General features: G+C 43.8%; 1 protein-coding gene across 1 annotated transcript; it reads right to left on the reverse strand.

Annotated features, from left to right (window-relative positions):
• Positions 1-8,543: 8,543 nt before the first annotated feature.
• Positions 8,544-25,855, reverse strand: LOC124144759. Its single transcript, XM_046514304.2, has 4 exons — positions 25,556-25,855; positions 19,235-19,277; positions 16,361-16,438; positions 8,544-9,110 (listed from the first exon to the last, which is right to left on the reverse strand). Exons 1-4 carry the CDS (start codon positions 25,760-25,762, stop codon positions 8,692-8,694), a joined length of 747 nt encoding a protein of 248 aa, XP_046370260.2. The 5' UTR covers positions 25,763-25,855; the 3' UTR covers positions 8,544-8,691.
• Positions 25,856-26,780: the final 925 nt, after the last annotated feature.

Here is a 26,780-nt window from a genome sequence, read left to right on the forward strand (position 1 = left end):
TGACCTTCCGCAAACTGTTACCACTACAGACAATCGCGAATACACTCGATAAACCTCACAGGCTTCTCGCGACCCTTGACCTCCACGTGCGACAGGAAATACCCGTGGTATTAGTCACGCTGTGGTCTTTCCGGTTGAAAGCCACCGTGAGAATCATGATTGATCTTTGGCCCACAAACGACAGTTTACTGTTCTCTCAAGGTTACAAGTAAGACATTTCATGGCGTACGGTGATCTCAAGCAAGTGACGACACGCACTGTGAACCAAACAGGATACATGTATACAAGCTGTCAGTTTCAAATGTATAGTTGGTTGGTTTGTTGTTTAACGCCGCACTCAGCAACATTCCAGCTGTATGACGGTGGTCTGTAAATATTCGAGATTGACACCATGAGCATCAATCCACGCAATTGGGATACGATGACACGCATCAACCAAGTCAGCGAGCCTGACCACCCGATCCCGTTAGTCGCCTCTTACGACAAACATAGTCGCCTTTCATGGCAAGCATGGGTTGCTGAAGACCTATTCTACCCCGAATCTTCACGGGTCCATTTGCTTGGTATTGCCGTTTGCACTATTTTGACTTGTAACAAACTAAATACTTCACCTGAGCGTTGCTTATTTTATCGTGTGTATATGTTTACAGTCAATGTGTAAGATGACTAAAACTTTCACTTAGGGAATATATTAAAAGTCTAATTTCATCATCCAGTGACTGAAAATAATGGGATTAAAAGAAAACGAAAGACAAAGAACAAATCTATATTCTACGACTTCTAATCCAAGCGTAATTAGCCTATTGTGATGTTTTTAAGCCTTTTTGAAGTCCTTAACAATTTTTAGTCAATCTGTTAAATAAATGGACAGATTTTTTCAGTCAATTTTTTAAAATGTGGTAAATATTCAGACATTTTATTTTTTGCCTCAGTGAATCACATTTTACACATTGACTGTACCATATACACGCCTACAAACGAAAAAGTTTGTCAAAAAGGCAATAGTGATCATGAAAACCACTTCAATACTGTTATTTAAAACTTCATTTATCTAAAATATGTCATTGTTTCAATATGTGTACAAAGTGCACCGAAAATGTATGCCTTTTGTCTGTTTAATGTACGCATCAAATATACGATAATCATTAGCCTTCTCTGGACAGAACCCTTAATCCCTAGCGCTATCTCTAAATGTCAATTAACACCCCCAACAAATAAAGCAATCAAAACGTTATAGGCCCCGGATAAACAATCAGTCTTCACGTCCGCGCTAATGGGCGTGGCTACGGCCTCACGCAACCCCCAAATTTAAAAAAACAATCAAACTAATTCTGACGGACTCGCCAAGTGGGCTACAGGCAATTAAAAACATAAACATCAAAAACCAACCTTAACTAACACACAAAATACTAAAAAGCACGCAACAGCAAAACCAACAAGGCAAACACATTGAATTCCTTTTTATCCCTGCCCACGTCGGAGTGTTTGGCAACGGACACGCACACTAAGCCGTCAAAGCGTCCCTCAAACTACCAGAATTAAGCCCAAACTTACCCATATCCAAAAAAAGAGATTAAAAGTATCGCAAAGGAAAAGAAAATCCAAAAGTGGTAAACAAATTACCAAACTTCAAATTGTAAACTAAAACATATGCTCCAAAAGACATTTAAAAAATTGAAAACCCACCATAAATTAACAAAAAATATTGACAGGGCAATAACCAAACTACAAACAGGCCACACAAAGGTAAACTCCCAACAACACAAAATTAAAAAAAAAGTACGGGTAAATGCACACACTGTAATCAAACAGAAACACCAGCACGTATCCTACTACACTTCACGCACAACAAACAACACAGAACGATGCTCCAGAACAAATTACGCATCAACAAACAGCTTACATTACAGACTCTCCAAAGCCCGCTGAATAATACACAAATCTTTGAAGCCTTGGGCGTCTTCTTAATTAAAACTGGCCTCCTTAGCTGTATATAATTACCAAAAAAACTAAATTACGTCTCATCTAAAAAACATAAAAAAAACCATACATAACCAAACCACACACCCACACTTTCCCTTAGTTCCACAACCTCGGGCAAAGCCTCAAAATTCCTCAAAATGTAATAAGCAACCCTAACGCGCCCCCAAGGTTGCCCCTTCGGACAAACAAACCCCCTTTTAGCAGACCCACTCAGTGGCCTGGTGGGCCCCTCTGTGAATTACGCATAATGACGGAAAGCGCACGTAAAATCTCTAAATTAGTTACTTTTCCTCACGTCGCCGAATCTGACGTTTGTGCATGTCTTGTTTGTTTGTTTGTTTGTTTGCCGCACTCAGGTATATGACGGCGGTCTGTCAATAATCGAGTCTGGACCAGACAATCCAGTGATTGACATCATGAACATCGATCCACGCAATTGGGATTGATGACATGCATCAACCAAGTCAGCAAGCCTGACCACCCGATCCCGTTAGTCGCCTCTTACGACAAGCATAGTCGCCTTTTATGGCAAGCATTGGTTACTGAAGAGCCGTTCCACCCCGGATCTTTACGGGTCGTGTGTACATGCACGTGGGACACTGACCATGCCCACGTTATTTAATACTTCTATATACAAAGTCTCATTGACATCATCGACAGAAGCGGACTGTAGACAACCGGGTAGAAGCCAGAGACCAATTCTTGTTTTAGCACCTAAATGCCGAGCTCCGGGCAGGGCAACAACAATTAGCCAGGAATCTGACCACGGAGCTTCCGCTCTCCGGGCAGACGCTCTACCACTAGACCACGGAGGCGGTCGCATATATCATATGATATATCAATTTTCGACATATTCAGAACAGCCCTTTTGCGTTTGTTTTCGAGAATCAGAAATACTACTACGAATGCTTCGCTGGCTCGCTCGCCCCGAGAAATCAGGAGCCTCAACGTTGAATGTCTGGCCAGTGAACTAAAATTAAGTGACCCGAGTACTTGTCAGATCTTGGCGTAGATTCGGAGAAAAAAGATCATATTTTAATGAGTGCAGATATGACCTGGGTTTTCGTACGCAAACACGACGAATAATATTTCAATGAATCGTATTAGATTACCGCTCTTCCCGTGTCTTTGTCCGTGTGAGACAGTGTGTTTACGCAACCGCAACCACTTCCTGGTCCGCGACTAACGGGATCGGGTGGTCAGGCTCGCTGACTTGGTTGGTGCATGTCATCGTATCCCAGTTGCGTGGATCGTTGCTCATAATGTCAATCACTGGATTGTCTGGTCCAGACTCGATTATCTAGAGCCCGCCATCATATAGCCGGAATAGTGCGGCGTTAAACAACAAACATATATTTCGTATGTTCTGTTTTCCTTAAGGAGAAAGTGATCGTATTGACTAACTGCACCCTATGTTCGCAATGACCTTGATGACATTTGCCTTTTACTAATTATTAATCTTTAATCTCCAAGTGAGGCGTTAAACAACAAACCAACCAACCAACGTCTACTTAACTGCCTAAAGGGTAACCTCCCATTCGTTAGACAAGGCGATCGGGTAGCCCAGTGGTTAAAGCGTTCGCTCGTCACGCCGAAGACCCGGGTTCGATTCCCGACATGGGTACAATGTGTGAAGCCGATTTCTTGTGTCTTGACATTCCAGTAACAAGTGAGCAATGGATTTGGGCTGGTTGCAGGGAGGGCATACCTTGTCGTAGTGCTTTATGTGCTAACGTAGTGAGGCGTGAGATGGCTACTTCAACTTGCCTTTCATTTGTGAAGGAGTCTTTATTACAGAGAAATATGTTGTGGCATAAACTACAACATCAATTTGGAGTTCAAGGATATATTTTGAGATCTATTCAATTTCTCTACCAGGATGTGCAATGTTCTGTCAAGGTGAATACTGACAAAACTGACTGGTTTGATGTTACTGTTGGGATCAAGCAAGGCTGTTGCTTGTCACCCACACTATTTTCTATGTATATAAATGATCTAGCAGATGCTTTAAGTGAACTTCAGTGTGGAATAAACATTGACTCTTTCAACATTTCATTCCTAATGTATGCGGATGATATTGTCCTCATCGCACCTAATGAAGATAACTTACAAAAGCTACTCGATTGTTTACATCAGTGGTCTACCAAATGGAAGCTAGCAGTGAATAGAGACAAAACAAACATCATGCACTGTAGAACAGCATCAACGCCTAGATGTGATATTCAGTTCAAATGTGGAAATGTCAATAATTATCGATTATTGTACAGAATATAAATATCTAGGAATGTGGATCAACGAACATTGTGACTACAGGAAAACAGTTAAAGAAATATGCAAAGCAGCAAACAGAGCACTTGGAGTTATTTTCAGTAAGTTCAACCATTTGGGAGGTTTAAGCCATGCAGTGTTCACAAAATTATTTGATAGTTATGTGCAACCAGTTCTTAACTATAGTGCAAGTATGTGGGGCATAAATATGTACAAAGAAATAAGTTATATTCAGAATAAAGCCTCCAGATTCTTCTGGGGTGTGAGAAAGAATGCCTCTAATGTTGCCGTCAGAGGAGAGATGGGGTGGAGAAGCCAAAATACTAAAATTAAAATTGAAGTTCTTCGAAGTTTCCACAAAATCATCACCTCCTGTGGAACATCTGTGTGTGCCATAGTCCATAAATGGTCATTTAAAAGAAAATCCTCCTGGGATTATAGGGTGTGTGAATTTGTGAAAAAAATAGATATTCATGGAAATATGGACGTTTTAGATTTTTGGGTCAAGGCTAAACGTGCCTCATTTCTCAAAACATGCCTTGAAGTGTTAGATACAAGAGACATGCAAAAGTGGTTCTCGGATATATTTAATGACAAAGGTAATTGCAATGGAAATAAATTACGAACATATAGGAAATATAAAGAAACTATCCAAACTTCTCACTATGTGAAAATGTCTCTACCCAGACAACAAATAAGTATATTAGCCTCATTACATTGTGGAAACCTTCCACTGGCTATAGAAAGTGGCAGGGATACCAAGCCTGTGACTCCGTTGGTAAATAGACTTTGTCAACTATGTCAGGAACAGTTAATCGAAGATGAAGTACACTTTGTTGTGGTGTGCAAATTCTACAATGATTTAAGGAAATGTTTATTTGATACATGCAATAATCAGTTCAGTAGTTTCTGTGAACTGTCCACGTTAGATAAATATAAGTGATTGATGAACACTGAATGTATCCAGCTAGAATTGGCGAGATGTATTCAGAAAATGTATCACAAAAGGTTGCAAGGTGTGCAATAACTATTCAATATGAATTTTATATGAACAGTGTAATTGAGTGTGTGATGTTATCGGTTATGGGTGTGTGTGTGGAGGGGATATGAATGTTGGTACGGTCAGAAGAAAGGATATGGAGTGTGTGTAGATGCAGGAATTTGGGTATGGGTGTATTTGTGAGTGAGGTTGAGTGTGTGTGTGTGTGTGTGTGGGTGTGTGTGTGTGTGTGCGTGTGCGTGTATGTCTCGAGTGAGGGGGTGGAGGATATCTGAATTTATCATTTAACTTAAGCATTTATCCATGACATAAGCTTATGACATAAAAACATGTATGTCATACCCCAATGACATAAGTATGCAAATTAGATATGCAAATTAGATAACCGGAAGAGCGAGCGGTTTGATTTGAAACTATATATTATAAGTGAAGTTACACCAGAGATATAATCAGATTACACAGAATCGTTGTTGTTACCGTTATTAAAGTTTCAATTATTCTGCAAAAGTCTGTTCAAGTATTTTGTTTAAAATAATCCGGGGAACTTTTTTTCTCAGCGAATTGTTTATTTTGGTTTACATGGCTATGGAAAACATGTATCACTACGCACGATCTATACGTAAGATTTCGACAAGTTGCTGATGTTAATGTTTAATGAAATTATTCCTTAATTTGGAAGCAAAAATGTGAAAATGATAAATAGAATTCATCACTCGTGTTTTTTAATATGGGAAATATCAACCTCGTCCCGTTAATCGGTATTTGCCTCGCCAAAGGCTCGGCAAATACCGATTAACTAAGACTCGGTTGATATTTCCCATATTAAAAAACACTCGTGATGAATCCTCTATTTATTATTATTATTATTATTATTATTATTATTATTATTATTATTATTATTATTCTTTATTGCAATGAATGCGGTGTAGAAACTAACACCGTTATGATGCAAGTGATCACTTGCTTGATAATCCATTTATTGTAACAAAGAAAGAAAGTGTTTAACATAGAACTATCTCCCTTCCTCTACATGGTGCTCACCAAATTAAGTTTATTTTTTTATTTTTTTTATTTTATTTTTTATTTTTTTATTTTTTTATCTTTATTCACATTTTTAAAAAAATACAATGTGTAGCATTTCATCAATTATACATTTAAGTTTATTGTTTGACTATTAGAGGAAGTAAGTAACTTGCTGACCAGGTATAATTAGATCAAACATAAAATGAGAAAGCTTACTGATCATGCTACAAAGACATATCATTGTTATAATAATTTCAACCACGAGCTACTGAGGAGATAATTCAGAATAAAAACAAAAATATTGACCCATGAAAAGATTAACTTTTATTATGTACACAAACTACTCCCGTCCGCATCGATTTCGGTCAAGCTCTACTCTCACAAGAGGAATCCAATTAGGATTGTCCCACTGTAGCTGTGGGTGTTGTCTTAGACAGACAGACGGACAGACAGACAGACAATAGTTTATTAGGATCTCACTTCTGTACATACATAAAATAACTTCTACAAACTGACAGTGATAGAATGTACAGAACCATTCAATAGAATTATGACAAATTATCATACAATTCATTCCGATATGCTATAAAGATGATGCAGTAAAAGGCTATCCATATAAAAGATGCTTCCTACGATTAAAGATTAAAAAACAGACTTTGGCAAGTATAAAACACACACTAGCATCGCTGAATATAAAACAAGGATTGTCGATATCAGGTTGATCTGGAAGATTCTGTGATAACCCATGATTAAAGGATGGATATGTACCTGTTTAAAAAAAAACAGCAACTTTTAATACTGATAATGTTTGTCTTGTTTAATTTGGATATGTCTCTGTTTTAAAAAAAACCCCAGAAACTTTTTATACTGATAATGTTTGTCTTGATTAATTTCATTCACACTGAACATGGTTTATTAAGAATACACCCTTCCCGTTGTTCGTACGAAACGTCATTCTGGAAAACATTCAATAAAACGTGTGTCATTCCTGAAAAAATAATGAATCCGAAAAAATGGCGAGTTTTGACGAACGCTACAGACCTGAGAACTGTGAATATCAGCGCGGTGGGGTTTAGTTAATCATTTCGACGATAGGACACTGTGGTCCGAGCGGTCTAACATTCTAAAACCATGTCAACATTTATAGCACCTAAAATGCTTCCAAAACATTGTTTTGTTAACGGAATTTTGAAAGATAATCAGGAACTCTTTGCTCAACTGTGAGAACACTGTGTGAGTCGGCCCTGCGTGAAGCATGTGAAATATATTCGCCGAGCCTTTCGCACGTGCACTGCGCACTTTGCCGACTCTGGTTATGAAATGCATGGCCCACGGCCAGTATACCATTAATTTTGGACCAACTCGAGCATATTTATCAATTACCTAACTATTACTTGCCCATGTTGATGGACCTTTTTTGAGCAAACATAGTCCTGATCAAGATAATAATAATTTCTGAAACGAAATGCTACCATATCATAAGTACTGTACAAAAACTAGAATGCATAGAGTAACATACTGTATAAAAATTTCATAAAACGTATTTCGCAGTTCATAAATGGATAAGCAATTAGTCCTGATGTAAGTTAATATTGAGTTGTTAATTTCATATCTTTTCATCTCATGTCGTCGTGTCAGAAGACAACATTCGTCAGCCATCCATGCGGACTTCGCGGGTTCGAATCCCGCTGGTGACAAACGTTTTTTCGCCAAATTGTTCTATCACCAAGGGATATGACAGAGGAAGAAAAAAACGTTTCCTCATTGCCAAGTGGTGTAATACTAACAGTTCCGTTAGTTAGACCACGGACAAAGGAGCCAGTTGTTTAACGCCGTGATATCGCAAAAAGGAGCCAGTTATTTAACCGTGATATCGCACAGTGCGGCATAATATATTTCACACTTTGGGTGAGTGGATGAATATGATTTTACGCCGCTTTTAGTGAGGTGAGGTGAAATTAGGTTTAACGTCGCGTCCAAGATTATTGCACTTATATAGCAACGTGCATGCACGTGTATGTGTGTGTGTGGCTGCTTGTACTAGTCCGGACTGATGCCGATTTATAGTGTTAGCTCACTGAGATACCATGCCGCAGTTTAACATGAATACCCCACTCAGACACAGTATACTGACTCCGAGCCGACCAGTCCTTGTTTTAGCCCCTTAATGCCGAGCGCCAGACAGGGTAACAACAAGTACAATCTTTTAACGTCTTTTTGTATGACGCGGCCCGGGATCGAACCCTGGACCTTCCGCTCTCCGGGCGGACGCTCTACCACAAGACCACGGAGGCGGTCTCCGCTTTTAGTAATATTCCCGCAATATCACGGCGGGTGACACCAGAACCACACATTGGAATCTGACTTCCTGTATAAAACTTCAACAAGATCCTGCGGTCCTAAGACACACTGAGAGTTTAACCTACTTTAAGTATGGTCAGTGAACTGCACTCTGATTCATCAGCATGAATGTATTCTGCATACACACTTTTTAGGAACTTGAACCGGAATCTTTCATTTTCTTTGAATTTACGTAAACTCATAAAACTTGTTGACAAATAGGATTTGCTCTCAAGCAAAACCTTGTCCGCCAATACTTCGTCATTGTTGAATTCTTTGTCAGGGCTCAATACAGAGGACGACGCTTTGAACACTATCTCAATGAACGTGGAGTTCACAATGTCGTTTTTATATGTGTCGAAACAGATGTGACCCATGGAGAGATATTCGCCGGCGCGAGTCACGCTGAAAATGCCGTTGTCGTCGCTGTTGATGCCACCGAAAATCACGTTCCTGTTATCTAGTTTCAGAGAGGATCGCCACACGAGGGTCCCGTCTGAAATAATATGTCTTTTAGAAAATAGTATTTTGTTTATTTGTTGAATCACAGATCCGCTGACAAAAGTTTGTTGTGCAGAGTTGCTTCCCTCAGGCGTACGAGAAACCTATCATCCTAAACCTACCTCATGCTAGTCTCACCGGAAGAACATGTCCCTAGTACCTCGTCGTAGTCTCCCCGGTAGAACATGTCCCTATAGCTAGTACCTCGTGGGTAGTCTCCTCGGTAGAACAGGTCCCTAGTACCTCGTGGTAGTCTCCCCGGAAGAACATGTCCTTAGTACCTCATGCTAGTCTCCCCGGAAGAACAGGTCCCTAGAATCTCATGCTAGTCTCCCCGGTAGAACAGGTCCCAAGTACCTTATGCTAGTCTCCCCGGTAGAACAGGTCCCTAACACCTCATGCTAGTCTCCCCGGTAGAACAGGTCCCCAGTACCTCGTGCCAGTCACCCCGGTAGAACAGGTCCCCAGTACCTTATGCCAGTCACCCCGGTAGAACAGGTCCCCAGTACCTAATGTCAGTCACCCCGGTAGAACAGGACCCCAGTACCTAATGTCAGTCACCCCGGTAGAACAGGTCCCCAGCACCTCATGCTAGTCTCCCCGGTAGAAGAGATCCCCAGTACCTCATGCTAGTCTCCCCGCTAGAACAGGCCCCTAGTACCTCGTGGTAGTCTCCCCGGTAGAACAGGTCCCCAGTACCTTATGCCAGTCACCCTGGTAGAACAGGTCCCCAGTACCTCATGCTAGTCTCCCCGGTAGAACAGGCCCCTAGTACCTCGTGGTAGTCTCCCCGGTAGAACAGGTCCCCAGTTCCTTATGCTAGTCTCCCCGGTAGAACAGGTTCCCAGTACCTCATGTCAGTCACCCAGGTAGAACAGGTCCCCAGCACCTTATGCTAGTCTCCCCGGTAGAACAGGTCCCCAGTACCTTATGCTAGTCTCCCCGGTAGAACAGGTCCCCAGTACCTTATGCTAGTCTCCCCGGTAGAACGGGTCCCCAGTACCTTATGCTAGTCTCCCCGGTATAACAGGTCCCCAGCACCTTATGCCAGTCTCCCTGGTAGCACAGGTCCCAAGTACCTTATGCTAGTCTCCCCGGTATAACAGGTCCCCAGCACCTTATGCCAGTCTCCCTGGTAGCACAGGTCCCCAGTACCTTATGCTAGTCTCCCCGGTATAACAGGTCCCCAGAACCTCATGCTAGTCTCCCCGGTATAACAGGTCCCACGCACCTCATGCTAGTCTCCCCGGTAGAACAGGTCCCCAGTACCTCATGCTAGTCTCCCCGGTAGAAGAGATCCCTAGCACCTCATGCTAGTCTCCCCGGTAGAACAGGTCCCCAGTACCTTGTGCTAGTCTCCCCGGTATAACAGGTCCCCAGCACCTTATGCCAGTCTCCCTGGTAGCACAGGTCCCCAGTACCTTATGCTAGTCTCCCTGGTAGCACAGGTCCCCAGTACCTTATGCTAGTCTCCCCGGTATAACAGGTCCCCAGAACCTCATGCTAGTCTCCCCGGTAGAACAGGTCCCCAGTACCCCATGCTAGTCTCCCCGGTAGAAGAGATCCCTAGCACCTCATGCTAGTCTCCCCGGTAGAACAGGTCCCCAGTACCTTATGCTAGTCTCCCCGGTATAACAGGTCCCCAGCACCTTATGCCAGTCTCCCTGGTAGCACAGGTCCCCAGTACCTTATGCTAGTCTCCCCGGTATAACAGGTCCCCAGAACCTCATGCTAGTCTCCCCGGTATAACAGGTCCCCAGCACCTCATGCTAGTCTCCCCGGTAGAACAGGTCCCTTGTACCTCATGCCAGTCACCCCAGTAGAACAGATCCCTAGCACCTCATGCTAGTCTCCCCGGTAGAACAGGTCCCTTGTACCTCATGCCAGTCACCCCAGTAGAACAGATCCCTAGCACCTCATGCTAGTCTCCCCGGTAGAACAGGTCCCTTGTACCTCATGCCAGTCACCCCGGTAGAACAGATCCCTAGCACCTCATGCTAGTCTCCCCGGTAGAACAGGTCCCTAGTATCTCGTGGTAGTCTCCCCGGTAGAACAGGTCCCCAGTACCTCATGTCAGTCACCCCGTTAGAACAGGTCACCAGCACCTCATGCTAGTCTCCCCCGTAGAACAGGTCCCCAGTACCTCATGCTAGTCTCCCCGGTAGAACAGGTCCTTAGTACCTCATGCCAGTCACCCCGGTAGAACAGGTCCCCAGTACCTCATGCTAGTCTCCCCGGTAGAACAGGTCCCCAGTACCTCATGCCAGTCACCCCGGTAGAACAGGTCCCCGGTTCCTCATGTCATTCAACCCGGTAGAACAGGTCCCCAGCACCTCATGCTAGACTCCCCGGTAGAACAGGTCCCCAGTACCTCATGTCATTCAACCCGGTAGAACAGGTCCCCAGCACCTCATGCTAGTCTCCCCCGTAGAACAGGTCCCCAGTACCTCATGCCAGTCACCCCGGTAGAACAGGTCCCCAGTACCTCATGTCATTCAACCCGGTAGAACAGGTCCCCAGCACCTCATGCTAGACTCCCCGGTAGAACAGGTCCCCAGTACCTCATGTCATTCAACCCGGTAGAACAGGTCCCCAGCACCTCATGCTAGTCTCCCCGGTAGAACAGGTCCCCAGTACCTCATGCTAGTCTCCCCGGTAGAACAGGTCCCCAGTACCTCATGCTAGTCACCCCGGTAGAACAGGTCCCCAGCACCTCATGGTAGTCTCCCCGGTAGAACAGGTCCCTAGTACTTTATGCCAGTCACCCCGGTAGAATAGGTCCCCAGTACCTTATGCTAGTCTCCCCGGTAGAACAGGTCCCCAGAACCTCATGCTAGTCTCCCCGGTAGAACAGGTCCCCAGTACCTTATGCTAGTCTCCCCGGTAGAACAGGTCTCTAGTACCTTATGCCAGTCTCCCCGGTAGAACAGGTCTCTAGTACCTTATGCCAGTCTCCCCGGTAGAACAGGTCCCCAGTACCTCATGCCAGTCACCCCGGGAGAACAGGTCCCCAGTACCTTATGTCAGTCACCCCGGTAGAACGGGTCCCCAGAACCTCATACTAGTCTCCCCGGTAAAACAGGTCCCCAGTACCTCATGCCAGTCACCCCGGTAGAACAGGTCCCCAGAACCTCATGCTAGTCTCCCCGGTATAACAGGTCCCCAGCACCTCATGCTAGTCTCCCCGGTAGAACAGGTCCCTTGTACCTCATGCCAGTCACCCCAGTAGAACAGATCCCTAGCACCTCATGCTAGTCTCCCCGGTAGAACAGGTCCCTTGTACCTCATGCCAGTCACCCCAGTAGAACAGATCCCCAGCACCTCATGCTAGTCTCCCCGGTAGAACAGGTCCCTAGTTTCTCGTGGTAGTCTCCCCGGTAGAACAGGTCCCGAATACCTCATGTCAGTCACCCCGTTAGAACAGATCCCTAGCACCTCATGCTAGTCTCCCCGGTAGAACAGGTCCCTTGTACCTCATGCCAGTCACCCCAGTAGAACAGATCCCTAGCACCTCATGCTAGTCTCCCCGGTAGAACAGGTCCCTTGTACCTCATGCCAGTCACCCCGGTAGAACAGATCCCTAGCACCTCATGCTAGTCTCCCCGGTAGAACAGGTCCCTAGTATCTCGTGGTAGTCTCCCCGGTAGAACAGGTCCCGAATACCTCATGTCAGTCACCCCGTTAGAACAGGTCCCCAGCACCTCATGCTAGTCTCCCCCGTAGAACAGGTCCCCAGTACCTCATGCTAGTCTCCCCGGTAGAACAGGTCCCCAGTACCTCATGTCATTCAACCCGGTAGAACAGGTCCCCAGCACCTCATGCTAGTCTCCCCGGTAGAACAGGTCCCCAGTACCTCATGCTAGTCTCCCCGGTAGAACAGGTCCCCAGTACCTCATGCCAGTCACCCCGGTAGAACAGGTCCCAAGTACCTCATGTCATTCAACCCGGTAGAACAGGTCCCCAGCACCTCATGCTAGACTCCCCGGTAGAACAGGTCCCCAGTACCTCATGTCATTCAACCCGGTAGAACAGGTCCCTAGTACTTTATGCCAGTCACCCCGGTAGAACAGGTCCCCAGCACCTCATGCTAGTCTCCCCGGTAGAACAGGTCCCCAGTACCTCATGTTAGTCTCCCCGGTAGAACAGGTCCCAAGTACCTCATGCTAGTCACCCCGGTAGAACAGGTCCCCAGCACCTCATGGTAGTCTCCCCGGTAGAACAGGTCCCTAGTACTTTATGCCAGTCACCCCGGTAGAATAGGTCCCCAGTACCTTATGCTAGTCTCCCCGGTAGAACAGGTCCCCAGAACCTCATGCTAGTCTCCCCGGTATAACAGGTCCCCAGAACCTCATGCTAGTCTCCCCGGTAGAACGGGTCCCCAGAACCTCATGCTAGTCTCCCCGGTAGAACGGGTCCCCAGAACCTCATGCTAGTCTCCCCGGTAGAACAGATCCCTAGCACCTCATGCTAGTCTCCCCGGTAGAACAGATCCCCAGTACCTCATGCTAGACTCCCCGGTAGAACAGGTCCCCAGTACCTCATGTCATTCAACCCGGTAGAACAGGTCCCCAGCACCTCATGCTAGTCTCCCCGGTAGAACAGGTCCCCAGTACCTCATGCTAGTCTCCCCGATAGAACAGGTCCCCAGTACCTCATGCCAGTCACCCCGGTAGAACAGGTCCCCAGTACCTCATGTCATTCAACCCGGTAGAACAGGTCCCCAGCACCTCATGCTAGACTCCCCGGTAGAACAGGTCCCCAGTACCTCATGTCATTCAACCCGGTAGAACAGGTCACCAGCACCTCATGCTAGTCTCCCCCGTAGAACAGGTCCCCAGTACCTCATGCTAGTCTCCCCGGTAGAACAGGTTCTTAGTACCTCATGCCAGTCACCCCGGTAGAACAGGTCCCCAGTACCTCATGCTAGTCTCCCCGGTAGAACAGGTCCCCAGTACCTCATGCCAGTCACCCCGGTAGAACAGGTCCCCAGTACCTCATGTCATTCAACCCGGTAGAACAGGTCCCCAGCACCTCATGCTAGTCTCCCCGGTAGAACAGGTCCCCAGTACCTCATGCTAGTCTCCCCGGTAGAACAGGTCCCCAGTACCTCATGCCAGTCACCCCGGTAGAACAGGTCCCCAGTACCTCATGTCATTCAACCCGGTAGAACAGGTCCCTAGTACCTCATGTCATTCAACCCGGTAGAACAGGTCCCCAGCACCTCATGCTAGTCTCCCCGGTAGAACAGGTCCCCAGTACCTCATGCTAGTCTCCCCGCTAGAACAGGTCCCAAGTACCTCATGCTAGTCACCCCGGTAGAACAGGTCCCCAGCACCTCATGGTAGTCTCCCCGGTAGAACAGGTCCCTAGTACTTTATGCCAGTCACCCCGGTAGAATAGGTCCCCAGTACCTTATGCTAGTCTCCCCGGTAGAACAGGTCCCCAGAACCTCATGCTAGTCTCCCCGGTATAACAGGTCCCCAGAACCTCATGCTAGTCTCCCCGGTAGAACGGGTCCCCAGAACCTCATGCTAGTCTCCCCGGTAGAACGGGTCCCCAGAACCTCATGCTAGTCTCCCCGGTAGAACAGATCCCTAGCACCTCATGCTAGTCTCCCCGGTAGAACAGATCCCCAGTACCTCATGCCAGTCACCCCGGTAGAACAGGTCCCCAGTACCTTATGCCAGTCACCCCGGTAAAAAAGGTCCCTAGTACCTCATGCTAGTCTACCCGGTAAAACAGGTCCCCAGTACCTTATGCTAGTCTCCCCGGTAAAACAGGTCCCCAGTACCTCATGGTAGTCTCCCCGCTAGAACAGGTCCCCAGTACCTCATGCCAGTCACCCCGGTAGAACAGGTCCCCAGGACCTCATGCTAGTCTCCCCGGTAGAACAGGTCCTAGTACCTTATGCTAGTCTCCCCGGTAGAACAGGTCTCTAGTACTTCATGCCAGTCACCCCGGTAGAACAGGTCTCTAGTACCTCATGCCAGTCTCCCCGGTAAAAAAGGTCCCCAGTACCTCATGCTAGTCTCCCCGGTAGAACAGGTCCCTAGTACCTCATGCCAGTCACCCCGGTAGAACAGGTCCCTAGTACCTCATGCTAATCTCCCCGGTAGAGCAGGTCCCAAGCACCTTATGCTAGTCTCCCTGTTTTATAGTGCAGTTCCAGACGTATTGTGCGGTAAATTCTGCGTTAACATATAACCATTCCCTTCCAAAAGAATATAACAAAAGCGAATTCGAAATATTCCACAAACTTTCATTATAAACAGATATCAATGGATAAGACAATTACGCACATAAATATGCTTAGTTTCTTTGATATGAATGTATGGTCAAATGTAAACATAGTTCATGCAGTCATAATATTAAAAATAACGTTTAAAAGTGACATTTATTTCAGGTTTCGTTTTCTTGTAGGATTCATATTTTGTATGTTCAAATCCCATGTAAAATGTTTGGGTATCATTCGATTTCAAAATTCGATAAAAAGCTTGAAAATATTGAAAATTATTATTGATTGATAAAGAAGGCAAATGCCACCATTTTCTGCAATTATGCTGTGATTTACGTTTTCTGCAATTCTTTCCGCGTTCCAGGAATCGCAGAATTCGTCTGGGACTGAGAGAATGGATGGATACAGTATCTCTATTTTCAGCTTCTTCATGTGGCACGAGAGTTAACTGACTGTGAAAGTCCAGTTTCCGCGCCTGCCGAACTAGGCTGGAATTCCTTGGCTTGATAGTTGCGCCACCAGTGGCTATTACGAGTTGTGTCCCTTCTATGTCGTTCCTATTGGCCAATCAGATTCCACCTCTCATATTACTTGCACGTTACTTAAAACAAAAAGGCGGCGGCCAGTCATGACGATCTGACCAAAATCAAAACCTTTATTATAATAAAACGGGTCTCACTTCGCGAAGTGCATCAAATCACGTGAGCGCATTGATTAAAAAGATGAAAATATTTGGAAAATATCTGTTGACGCCGTGTTTGCTTTGCAAATCCTGCAATCGATCCGAAATATGCACGGCAGTTTACGAACCGGATATCTATTTCGTTACGCGATTTTGATTGAACTATGCAAAGATTCGTTAGTCCAGCCGAAATTTAACTCCATAATTCCAGCCTGGTTCGGCAAGAGTGGAAACTCGACTTTTACAGTCAGTTAACTCCCTTGCCTTGGGAAGATGTGTATTCAGTTGTTGGACGACAGTTGAATGCTGCCCTCTGTACTTGACCTACCTGAGTTCTTTAGAGTCTTGGCTTTATTCAAGAACAGGTGTGCAACGGCAGGCATAGTTCTGTCGTCCATCCTTTTCACTGAAAATGGATAAACTGATATGGCAACTACCACACCCAACATGTAGCCAATCTCATCAAAATCAGATCTTATTTCTCGCTGCCGCTAAACAAAGATCTGAGGACATCCCATTACGGGTCGCGTCAGAACGACCTGTCGCAAACCTTGACCGACCACTTAAAAGGCGTCAACATCAGCCAATTAGAAAGCAGCTTTCTCGAGTTTTACGACACTCGTTTCGAGCTTGCGACTTCCATTTTAGACAACGCTTGAAAATTATGTTGACACAGTTTTCGATTAAAATTTGGAAAACTGAACAAACGAACATTCCGAAATGTCTAATACATGGTTGAGATTATATTGCAGTGCTTCCCACATACTGTTCAACGCCTCCTCCATTCAAATGTTTATCCTTCGGAAGCGAGAGATAGACGATAATTTTGACGGAATCAGCCGTACGGGCCGTAACTGTCGTTCGGAATACACTTTCAAGGTTGCATGATTCGGAAACACATTCCGACTGTCACTTTCATGATCTGGTAAGCAACGCTTTGATTGGTCGGATGAAAGGTCGTTCTGACGTGACCCGTAATGGGATGTCCTCAGATCTTTGTTTAGCGATAGCGAGAACTAAGATCTGATTTTAATTAGATTGAACATGTAGCGTAATGTATTTCTATTTGGACGTATTGTTTCCTTTGGCGTTTTGTTTTCGAACACGAAATAATGGTCCCAAATCCTGTAAATCCAATCGTAGAATTGCAACAGACACTGGTGCAACTGAAAATATTGCTTTGGATTTTATTTGCTAAAACTTGAATTGCACGTGAAGCACGATCGCAGGATGCATATAGTTAAAAAACAATATTCGTCAGTGCTGAAATCACGAGTAACAGGCTACGTTTGTCCTTAGAACAGAAGTGTCATTGCATACTGGAGTTGTTAACCGGACAGGATTCCGTTGCTAGACACATTGGTAGCACCGATGCAATAACTACGGGCTTGCTCCTCGTGATACCACCAGACAGGAGATTGGACAGGCCCAGGGCATGTCCAAGGACAGACCCAGACCAGACCCAGGACAGAATCGGGACAGACCCAGAACAGAGTCAGGGCAGACCCAGGACAGACCCAGAACAGAATCAAGACAAACCAGAACAGAATCAGGACAGACCGAGGACAGAACCAGGACAGACCGAGGACCGAACCAGAACAGAATCAGGACAGACCGAGGACAGAACCAGAACCAGGACAAAACCAGGACAAAACCAGAACAGAACCAGGACAGAACCAGAACAGAACCAGGACAGACCCAGAACAGAATCAGGACAGACCCAGGACAGACCCAGAACAGAATCAGGACAGACCCAGAACAGAACCAGGACAGACCTAGGACAGAACCAGGACTGAATCAAGACAGACCCAGAACAGACCTAGGACAGAATCAGGAAAGAATCAGGACAGACCCAGAACAGACCCAGAACAGAATCAGAACAGACCAAGAACAGAATCAGGACAGAATCAGGACAGAACCAGAACAGAATCAGAACAGACCCAGAACAGGCCCAGGACAGACCCAGAACCAGGACAGAAGTTCAGCTCGCGGTCTACCCGTGAAGATCCGGGTAAGAATAGGTCTTCAGCAACTCATGCTTGCCGTAAAAGGCGACTAGGGGGATCTGGTGGTCAGGCTCACTGACTGGGTTGATGCATGTCATCGTATCCAAATTGCGTACATCGATGCGCAAGATGTCAATCACTGGATTGTCTGGTCCAGATTTGATTATTTCCAGACCGTCGTCATAATAATGGAATAGAGCGAAGTTAAAGAATAAACATCAAACAAACAAACATCGCGCGATCGCCAGTTGAGTCGAAATTCCAGACTGCTAATGATATAGCGGTTTAACACTCGACAAAAACAGGTACAATGTACACAGGTATGATAGTTCTTGAACATGGAAAACGCGACCGATTAAAAACAATTCCGATGACATAACGATAAACACATAGGTGCGATGATCACTTGCATAAGAATGTGAGTGAGTGAGTGAGTTGGGTTTAACGCCGCTTTTAACAGTATTCCAGTCATATCACGGCGTGTCACCTTAATGTGGGAGGAAAGCCCCAAGTGATGCACGTCTCAGACGTTTACCACTTCGGTGAAACCCACGAGTACGGGTATGGTGCTGACAAACCTAGAAACATAATCGGGGTTAACCGGGATTCGAACCCACAATCATAGGTCTCTGGTGTGCCCAAGGGACGCAACTCTCCACAGCGATATCGATTCGCGGCGCCTTAGACGTCTGGGCCACCCGTGCTCCCTGCATAAGAATGTACAATTGTCGCGACAGTAGGATCGTTTGAATGGGGAGTCTTATATTATAAGCCAAGACTACAAGGGAAAAGTAGATTGAGAATATAGTCTACCCTGAAATAATAATGCGAAATACAATCCCGTGGATTTGGCCCCTATTGCGATGTGATTTCCGAATCAAAACCAAAAGATGTTATCCCAGAAATTGTGACATGAGTAATGATCAAACCATATCAATAAATAGTCAATAAATTATATTAAAACACCCAGTTGGCGGTTTTCAATCAAAACAGGCAAAAAGCAACCACGATACCCGCATCAAATACATCACTATCGATTTACCATGTCAACTCGGGTGATGGCGGTGCCTTAGGCCACTGATCTACCTCGGCCACCGACAACAAATAATAACCAGTGCTCTTGTTTGTTTTATTTTAACAAACATTAGATGTGTGTGTACTTTCTTTTGCCTGGCAGTATATGTGTTTCTGTGTACCTTTCTTTTCAAGTTTCTTCATAATGTCGATATGATGTGCCTGCTGAAAAGATATAAAAAAATAAATCAGCTTATCATCGTATCATAAAGGGAGGCAATCGTGGCCCAGACGTCTAAGGCGCCGCGATTCGCTGTGAAGAGTTGCGTCCCTTGGGCACGCCAGTAACCTATGATTTAGGGTTCGAATCCCGGTTCGCCCCGATTATGTTTCTAGGTTTGTCAGAACCATACCCGTGCTCGTGAGTTTCACCGAAGTGGTAAACGTCTGAGACCTGCATCACTTTCCTCCCACATTAAGCTGACACGCCGTGATATATCTGGAATAATGTTAAAAGCGGCGTTAAACCAACTCACTCACTCACTCGTATCATAAAAGCATGACCTGTTAACACATCATGAGTGGCCTACGGCATTCATTCCCAGACCTAATGGTCTATTGGATAAGGCATCTGCCCGGAGAGCGGAAGATCGGTGGTTCGATCCCCGGTCGCGTCATACCAATATACAATATTGTACCTGTTGTTAATCGTAAGCGTCTTCTGCTAGGAAACAGTATACTAGTATTTGACTGTTCAGTTGCATTAGTTCCACATTAACGAGGCAAAGTAGTGGCAGCTTTCGCTCCAGTTTATTGAGCGTGACAGGAAACGTAGGTGTCGTGTTGTTTATTTAAGAGGTTCTTGACAGCTGTCAGAGTTCATCTGCATCGATACATTTTTTAAGAAATGTTAAGTGACGAAGTGAGGTGAAATGGGGTTTAACGTCGCGTCCAAGATTATTTCACTTATATAGCAACGTGCATGCACGCCCGTGTATGTAGCTGCTTGTACTAGTCCGGACTGATGCCGATTTATAGTGCTAGCTATAGCTCACTGAGATACCATGCCGCAGTTTAACATGACTACCCCACTTAGACACAGTATACTGACTCCGAGCCGACCAGTCCTTGTTTGAGCCCCTTAATGCCGAGCGCCAGACAGGGTAACAACAAGTACCATCTTTTTACGTCTTTCTGGTACGACGCGACGCGGGCGGACGCCCTACCACTACACCACGATGGTGTTCGGATCATTCATGAGAATGAGTGTCCTATGTAATGAAAACGCCCGCAATCATTGTTAGGGTTTGGTTTGGTTTGTTGTTTAACGCCGCACTCAGCAATATTACAGCTATATGACGGCGTTACTTCCCCTCAGTTTTCCACGCCGCTGTGGAAATGTATCCACCGATGGTATAAAAAAATACGTCTAAAATTGCACACTCATAAAAAAGCCAGGTCGTGTTTGATCGTTCTTCATCTTGATTCTGTATTCGTTTTCCGAAGCAAAGCGACCGGATCAACGTCATAAATTAATTCAAAGATTATTATCAAGTTTTCTGAACTTTTGAAATTTCATAAAATAAGTTAAACAATTAGTGAAACAATTATTTTTTTTATTTTTTTTATTTTTTTTTTTCGCCCGCCCGCTCTCTTGCTGGTTGAGGTTGGAAAACATATACAAAATATGGATGGTCTTAGATACCTGTCTTTCTAATCTGGAACCGAGAGCTTCAGCGTAACTAATCTGAACCGACAAGGGAGGGGAAAACGAATTTCTGAGGATGTCCCGTGCTGTCCAGGTACAATTTGCAGTGGGTGGAGAGCACCAAGCCTCGTGGGCATTGATTCTTGTCAAAACACTGTATAACATGTTATACAACAACAGTTAAGATCACATAAGACAACATTTGACTAATTTAAAATGCAACCACATATGTATATTCCATTCACGCATTTATATGACATGAAATTAGTTAAACATACACAACAAACTATATACAACATAGAAGTCAGGATTACTCAAACATAGTTTCTATAATACACCTACCCACACCACGCCAGAAACCTATGATTGTGGGTTCGAATCCCGGTTCGCCCCGATTATGTTTCAGGGTTTGTCAGCACCATACCCGTGCTCGTGGGTTTCACCGAAGTGGTAAACGTCTGAGACCTGCTTCACTTCAGGCTTTCCTCCCACATTAAGCTGACACGCCGCAATATAACTCGCAAGATAAAAGCGGCGTTAAACCCAACTCACTCACTCACTCACTCACTAATAATTCCCTAATACGCACACAAATGTATATTATACTATAAGAAAGAAGAGACAAACACACCCTTGAACAGTTGACTATGTTTCACAAATCTGTTTGTTCGTGGCTTTGTCAATCTCATTGAAATCAGATCTTAGTTTTCGCTACCGCTAAGCTTTGTTTAGCGATAGGGGGGGCACGGGTGGCCCAGTCGTCTAAGGCGCCGCGATTCGCTGTGCAGAGTTGCGTCCCTTGGGCACGCCAGAAACCTATGATTGTGGGTTCGAATCCCGGTTCGCCCCGATTATGTTTCTAGGTTTGTCAGCACCATACCCGTGCTCGTGGGTTTCACCGAAGTGGTAAACGTCTGAGACCTGCATCACTTCGGGCTTTCCTCCCACATTAAGCTGACACGCCGCGATATAACTGGAATACTGTTAAAAGTGGCGTTAAACCCAACTCATTTGTTTAGCGATAGCGAGAACTAAGATCTGATTTTAATGATATTGTACTTTCTGTGTATTTATGACCCCGCGGGTTCGGTGTTCCGCTTGTGGTGCACGCGACCTCAACTATCTATAAATATAGCGCGTTGCTGTCCTCTGTACGACACTCTTTGTTGTTGACTACCATATTCCAGCTATATGACGGCGGTCTGTAAATAATCGAGTCTGGACAGGCAATCCAGTGATTGACATCATGAGCATCGATCCACGGAACTGGGATATGATGACACGCATCAACCAAGTCAGCGAGCCTGACCACCCGATCCCGTTAGTCGCCTCTTTCGACAAGCATAGCCGCCTCCACATTATATCAAATTGAAAGTCGCGAAGGCGGTCGGGTGCATAACAAAATAATGCATATAGATCGAATATATAACGTATGTAGTAGATGTATGCTGAATGCAAGCGTAATCCATGAATGAGACAAGCTTGTTTGGTTTAATAGTGTTAACCCCGAAAAGGTTTCGTTGTATTTTAGGAATTTAAGAAAACGTTCCGCGTGATTCTTCACGCGGGTCCTTGAGGTCAAGGTTATCCAATCAAAACGTGGGCCTCTTCACATCGTGGGTAATTTTTACACATTAACTATTCATTTTTGTTTGCGCCCGAATTCAAATCAAATTGACCTCGGAAATATGGCGAATAAAAAATATTTAAGAGATCCCCCTCTGCTGACATATATTTGAACAATGGTTATTAAGGCATTTAGAAGTTGGAAGAATATGAAAACATGGAACTTTTACGGGTAACAACTTATTTACTGTATGTAACAACGGCAGAGGGCTACTTCTGGCCCCTTCAGGGGCGGCCGGGTAGCCCAGTGGTTAAAGCGCTCTCTCGTCACACCGAAGACCCGGGTTCGATTCCCGACATTGGTACAATGCGTGAAGCCCATTTCTGGTGTCCCCCGCCGTGATATTGCTGGAATATTGCTAAAAGCGGCGTAAAACCATAGTCACTCACTCTGGTCCTTCATCAGGTTATGAAGTAACAACTTTTGTAAAAAAATATTATTAATGTTGATAATTTAGAAGAAATGTTGTCCCAACCATTATGGCTTAATCACATCTTCAAACAAGCAACATACTACGTAAAGCAATGGGCTAATATTGGAATTTACTCAATTAAAGATATATGCAATGAAAACGGATTGATGTCATTTGAAGAACTGAAATTAAAATATCCGATAAAAGGTACAATATTAGACTATAGATACAGTCAAGTCTCGTTAATCCGACATCGTTGGTTGCACATGATTGTGTCGGATTAACGAGTATGTCGGATTAACGAAATTAAGTTATTTGTGATCGAAAATCGGACGTCTTCACGATAGATAATAACCGTGTGTACCTTGTAATACAATCATTAAAAACGAAATATTAATATTGTTATGTTGTTTATTCATTCATTCCTTAATTTAAAATTAATGACTGTGCAAAAATAATAATAATTTTCCCATTTATACATAACAATAGAGACATTACTCACTGAATTTATCACATGATCAACGACACACGTTTCCTCGTGTAAATGCAAGTGCTACTGTCTTAACAACTTGCTTCATCTACTTAAAATAGTCTGTCAGTGTTTTCTGTTTCTAACATTTTGAAGGCACATTTCTCAAAGTCCCCTGCTCGCTTGACGTCTAGGGCTTGTTTCATTTGTATGTTATCTTCAATATACCAGAATCATGGAAAACAACAATCCAGAAAACTAGAAAAATAATTTTACAGAATTTATACATAAACAGTTGGTTAAGTGATCTGATGAAGCCTGTTAAAGGTGCGAGAAACTTTTATGATAAATTAATATCACATGAAAATAATCTTAAAGTTTGTGATAAATGGCAATACATTTTTCATTGTGATTTTAATTGGAAAATTTACTGTTTATAGATGTAAACTGAAGGATGTAAAACTTTTAGATTTTCAGTACAGATTTCTACATGGAATTATCTACACAAAGAAGGAACTATTAATAATGAATCTTGTAGACAACAGTGTTTGTAGTTTTTGTAATGCTGTCAATGAGGACATCAGCCATGTCTTTTGGGAATGTAATGAAACTAAACAATTTTGGAATGATCTTGAACTTTGGCTTAATAATCATCTCTCACAAAAAATTAATTTGACAAAATATCTTATTTGGTTTGGTTCTAACTACTCTAATACTTCATCAATCATATAGTTTGATTGGGAAAAAGGCATTTCATGTATGAGGAATTAAAGGAACCAAACCGAAATTAGATATACTTTTAAAACTATTCAAAAGCATATATTCAATCGAGAAATTTATTGCTATAAAAAAAGGATGACAAAAATAACTTTAACAAAAAATGGCCACCTTTATTATCAGCATTTGATTCTCAGCTCTCTGTTGATACATGATATGTTTGAGTCTGAATGTGTGTTGCAACCGTTTTGGGTTTGAAATAGGACAATGTTTGTTTCCAACCCTTTATTTTTTTAAAGAGTGTATTGTGCCATTCTATGCTATTCGAAATAAGTTTTTGACGGAATACTGTATTAATCTCCAACTCTGGGAACAATAAAAAAGTTTAAAAAATGGTTATGAAGAACATTACATTGCACTTGATGAAGGCACAAGAAGTAGCCCTGAAACGTCCTTTCAAACCACAAACAATTTTAATCGTCATCCATTAATGTTCCATGTCTTCAATTTGGTTACCACAGGTAAAATAAAAAAAAGCTTTTACTTCTGAATTTTTCTTACCAACTATAGCTAACCACCTGATAGCTTGAAGCACAAATATTAAACTTTCGCGAAGTAGTGTCTTCATTATGGAAAAAAACCCATCACACTTTTAAAAAATAAATAAATATTTTTATATATTTTTTTTTATATATTTTAAACTTTAGATTATTACATTTTTTGGCATTTACAAGTACTTTGATTTGGAATGCATTGTGATGACCCTACGATGGACAAAAAGAAACCAGGCCATTACAAAATTATCAAATGCTGAAAATAGTAACCCTGTGTCATTTTACTGGGGAAAATCCAAGTTTGACGTTACTGGACTAGATGATTAATAAGGTAGTAGTGTTAGAATACGTAACTCCGCATCAACATTCTCAAATATCTCAAGAGGCTGTAGAAAACCAAATCAGCTGGTCAATTCAATGGCTTAGAAAACTACTTTTTACCTCCGTTGTGAAACCTGAAGGCTCATTGAGTCTGTATTGGACTACTAGCAAATGAAACTTGCATCTCAATTTTAACCGAGAGAGAAGTAATGGATATCAAGCACTGTGGTCCATGACAACTCTAGTTAAGGAGAGTGTACAGTCATGATGATTTTAAAATTTACAAGGAGACTCAAAGCTGTCCGCAAGCAGAAATGACACATTTCTTAGAGGTTTACCCACTCTGGGAACCCATAACGTCAAGCTTCTCGACAATATCCAGGTGATGGTGAGGTGAAATGGGGTTTAACGTCGCGTCCAAGATTATTGCACTTATATAGCGACGTGCATGCGCGTGTATGTGTGTGTGGCTGCTTGTACTAGTCCGGACTGATGCCGATTTATAGTGCTAGCACACTGAGATACCATGCCGCAGGTTAACATGACTACCCCACTCAGACACAGTATACTGACTCAGAGCCCACCAGTCCTTGTTTTAGCCCCTTAATGCCGAGCGCCAGACCGGGTAACAACAAGTACCATCTTTTAACGTCTTTTGGTATGACGCGGCATGTTTTCCGTCTAATCGCACTTACCTCTTTCTGAACGTGGCGTATCATTTTCTTCCATCTCTTGGACTGATGCCGCCGAGTTGTGTTCGAGTATCGCTCAGGTGTGTGCTCGGGCGTATCCTCCCGCTCGGTAGATTGGGGTAAAGGTGCTATCATAATCATCGTCACAATAAGCCCTAGGTTCAAGACAACCAATACACAAACAACTCCGAAAAGAAATCGCTTCCCCATGCTCGCCGTGCAACTAAGACTTACAGCCTGTTTTCAAACAGATTCAAACTTGCTCGGTACTTTGTGTATCGCGTCACTGGAAAACCCATCTAAACGTTTATGGGGAATTACGGGTGGAGTAGGCGGGTATGCAAGCGCTCATGAATATGCACAAGGTTGAGGTGTTTTCGGGTACATTCTCAACCCATTTGCAGTTACCAAGGAGTTCTCTTTTAGCAGTAAAGTACGGACCATTTGAGGGGAGTAGCTCACGGGTGGGGTGGGTTATCGAAAAACATAAATTGTCCCAGAAAATGCTGAATTTTCTCTTTTGCAACAGGCTGTTGATGTATTGGAAAAATGTCAGCCACAAGAAAGGCATTGTTGCAAGACGTTTTTTGTGTGTGGTTTAAAAAAAAAAAAATCCGAAATATTTAGGCTCACAGTATTATTTTTTTTTAAATATATCTGTTTTTCGTGCTGTAGCTAAAAAAATATCAAGTTTCCGTACATGATCCAAGGTCCCCTACCCCAAAATAAACCCAGGTAACCCCCGTGCAGTTTATATGAAATCATGCAATCTGTGAATGGTGGAGTTCGTGCGACCTGTGGTGTTTTAATTGTTCGTGGAACTCAAGTCTTTGCCTGTGCTCCTTAACGCGATAGTACGTGTATGGACCGATAGAGCACTCCACTCGTCCTCATTCTGTTACACAGCGACCTTGGAGATTAGCAACTTCCTTGTGTAAAGAATGCGTGGACTTTCATGGCGCGGAAGGGAGGTTAATCGCAACACACAAATGCACCGTATTGAAAGTATTTTTGGCATGAACTGCTAAAAAAATGTGCACTTATCAAATCTTCTTTTGTGAACTTTATACAACTAGATATAACCTAGAAAATAGATTAAAATCCCCTGGGACTCTCACCCACGCACGCAGTTATTGTACCTGCGTTTTACTCACTTGTGAAGAAAGGTCAAGCTCGCAATGTGAGATGATGTTAATATTTACATATTGAGGTTTTCACTTCTGCGTCT

Source organism: Haliotis rufescens, unplaced genomic scaffold (genome assembly GCF_023055435.1).
Source record: "Haliotis rufescens isolate VD_foot unplaced genomic scaffold, xgHalRufe1.0.p SCAF_9, whole genome shotgun sequence".
Taxonomy (NCBI): domain Eukaryota; kingdom Metazoa; phylum Mollusca; class Gastropoda; order Lepetellida; family Haliotidae; genus Haliotis; species Haliotis rufescens.

What these genes read in the sequence shown, in the direction of transcription:
- LOC124144759 (XM_046514304.2), bottom strand. Translation starts at nt 25,762, where the DNA reads ATGGGGAAGCGATTTCTTTTCGGAGTTGTTTGTGTATTGGTTGTCTTG. An exon ending in GAAGAAACTTGAAAAGAAAG is followed by an intron (nt 16,439 to 19,234) that starts GTACACAGAAAC and finishes ATCCATTTTCAG; the next exon opens with TGAAAAGGATGGACGACAGA. An exon ending in CAAGACTCTAAAGAACTCAG is followed by an intron (nt 9,111 to 16,360) that starts GTAGGTCAAGTA and finishes ATATTATTTCAG; the next exon opens with ACGGGACCCTCGTGTGGCGA.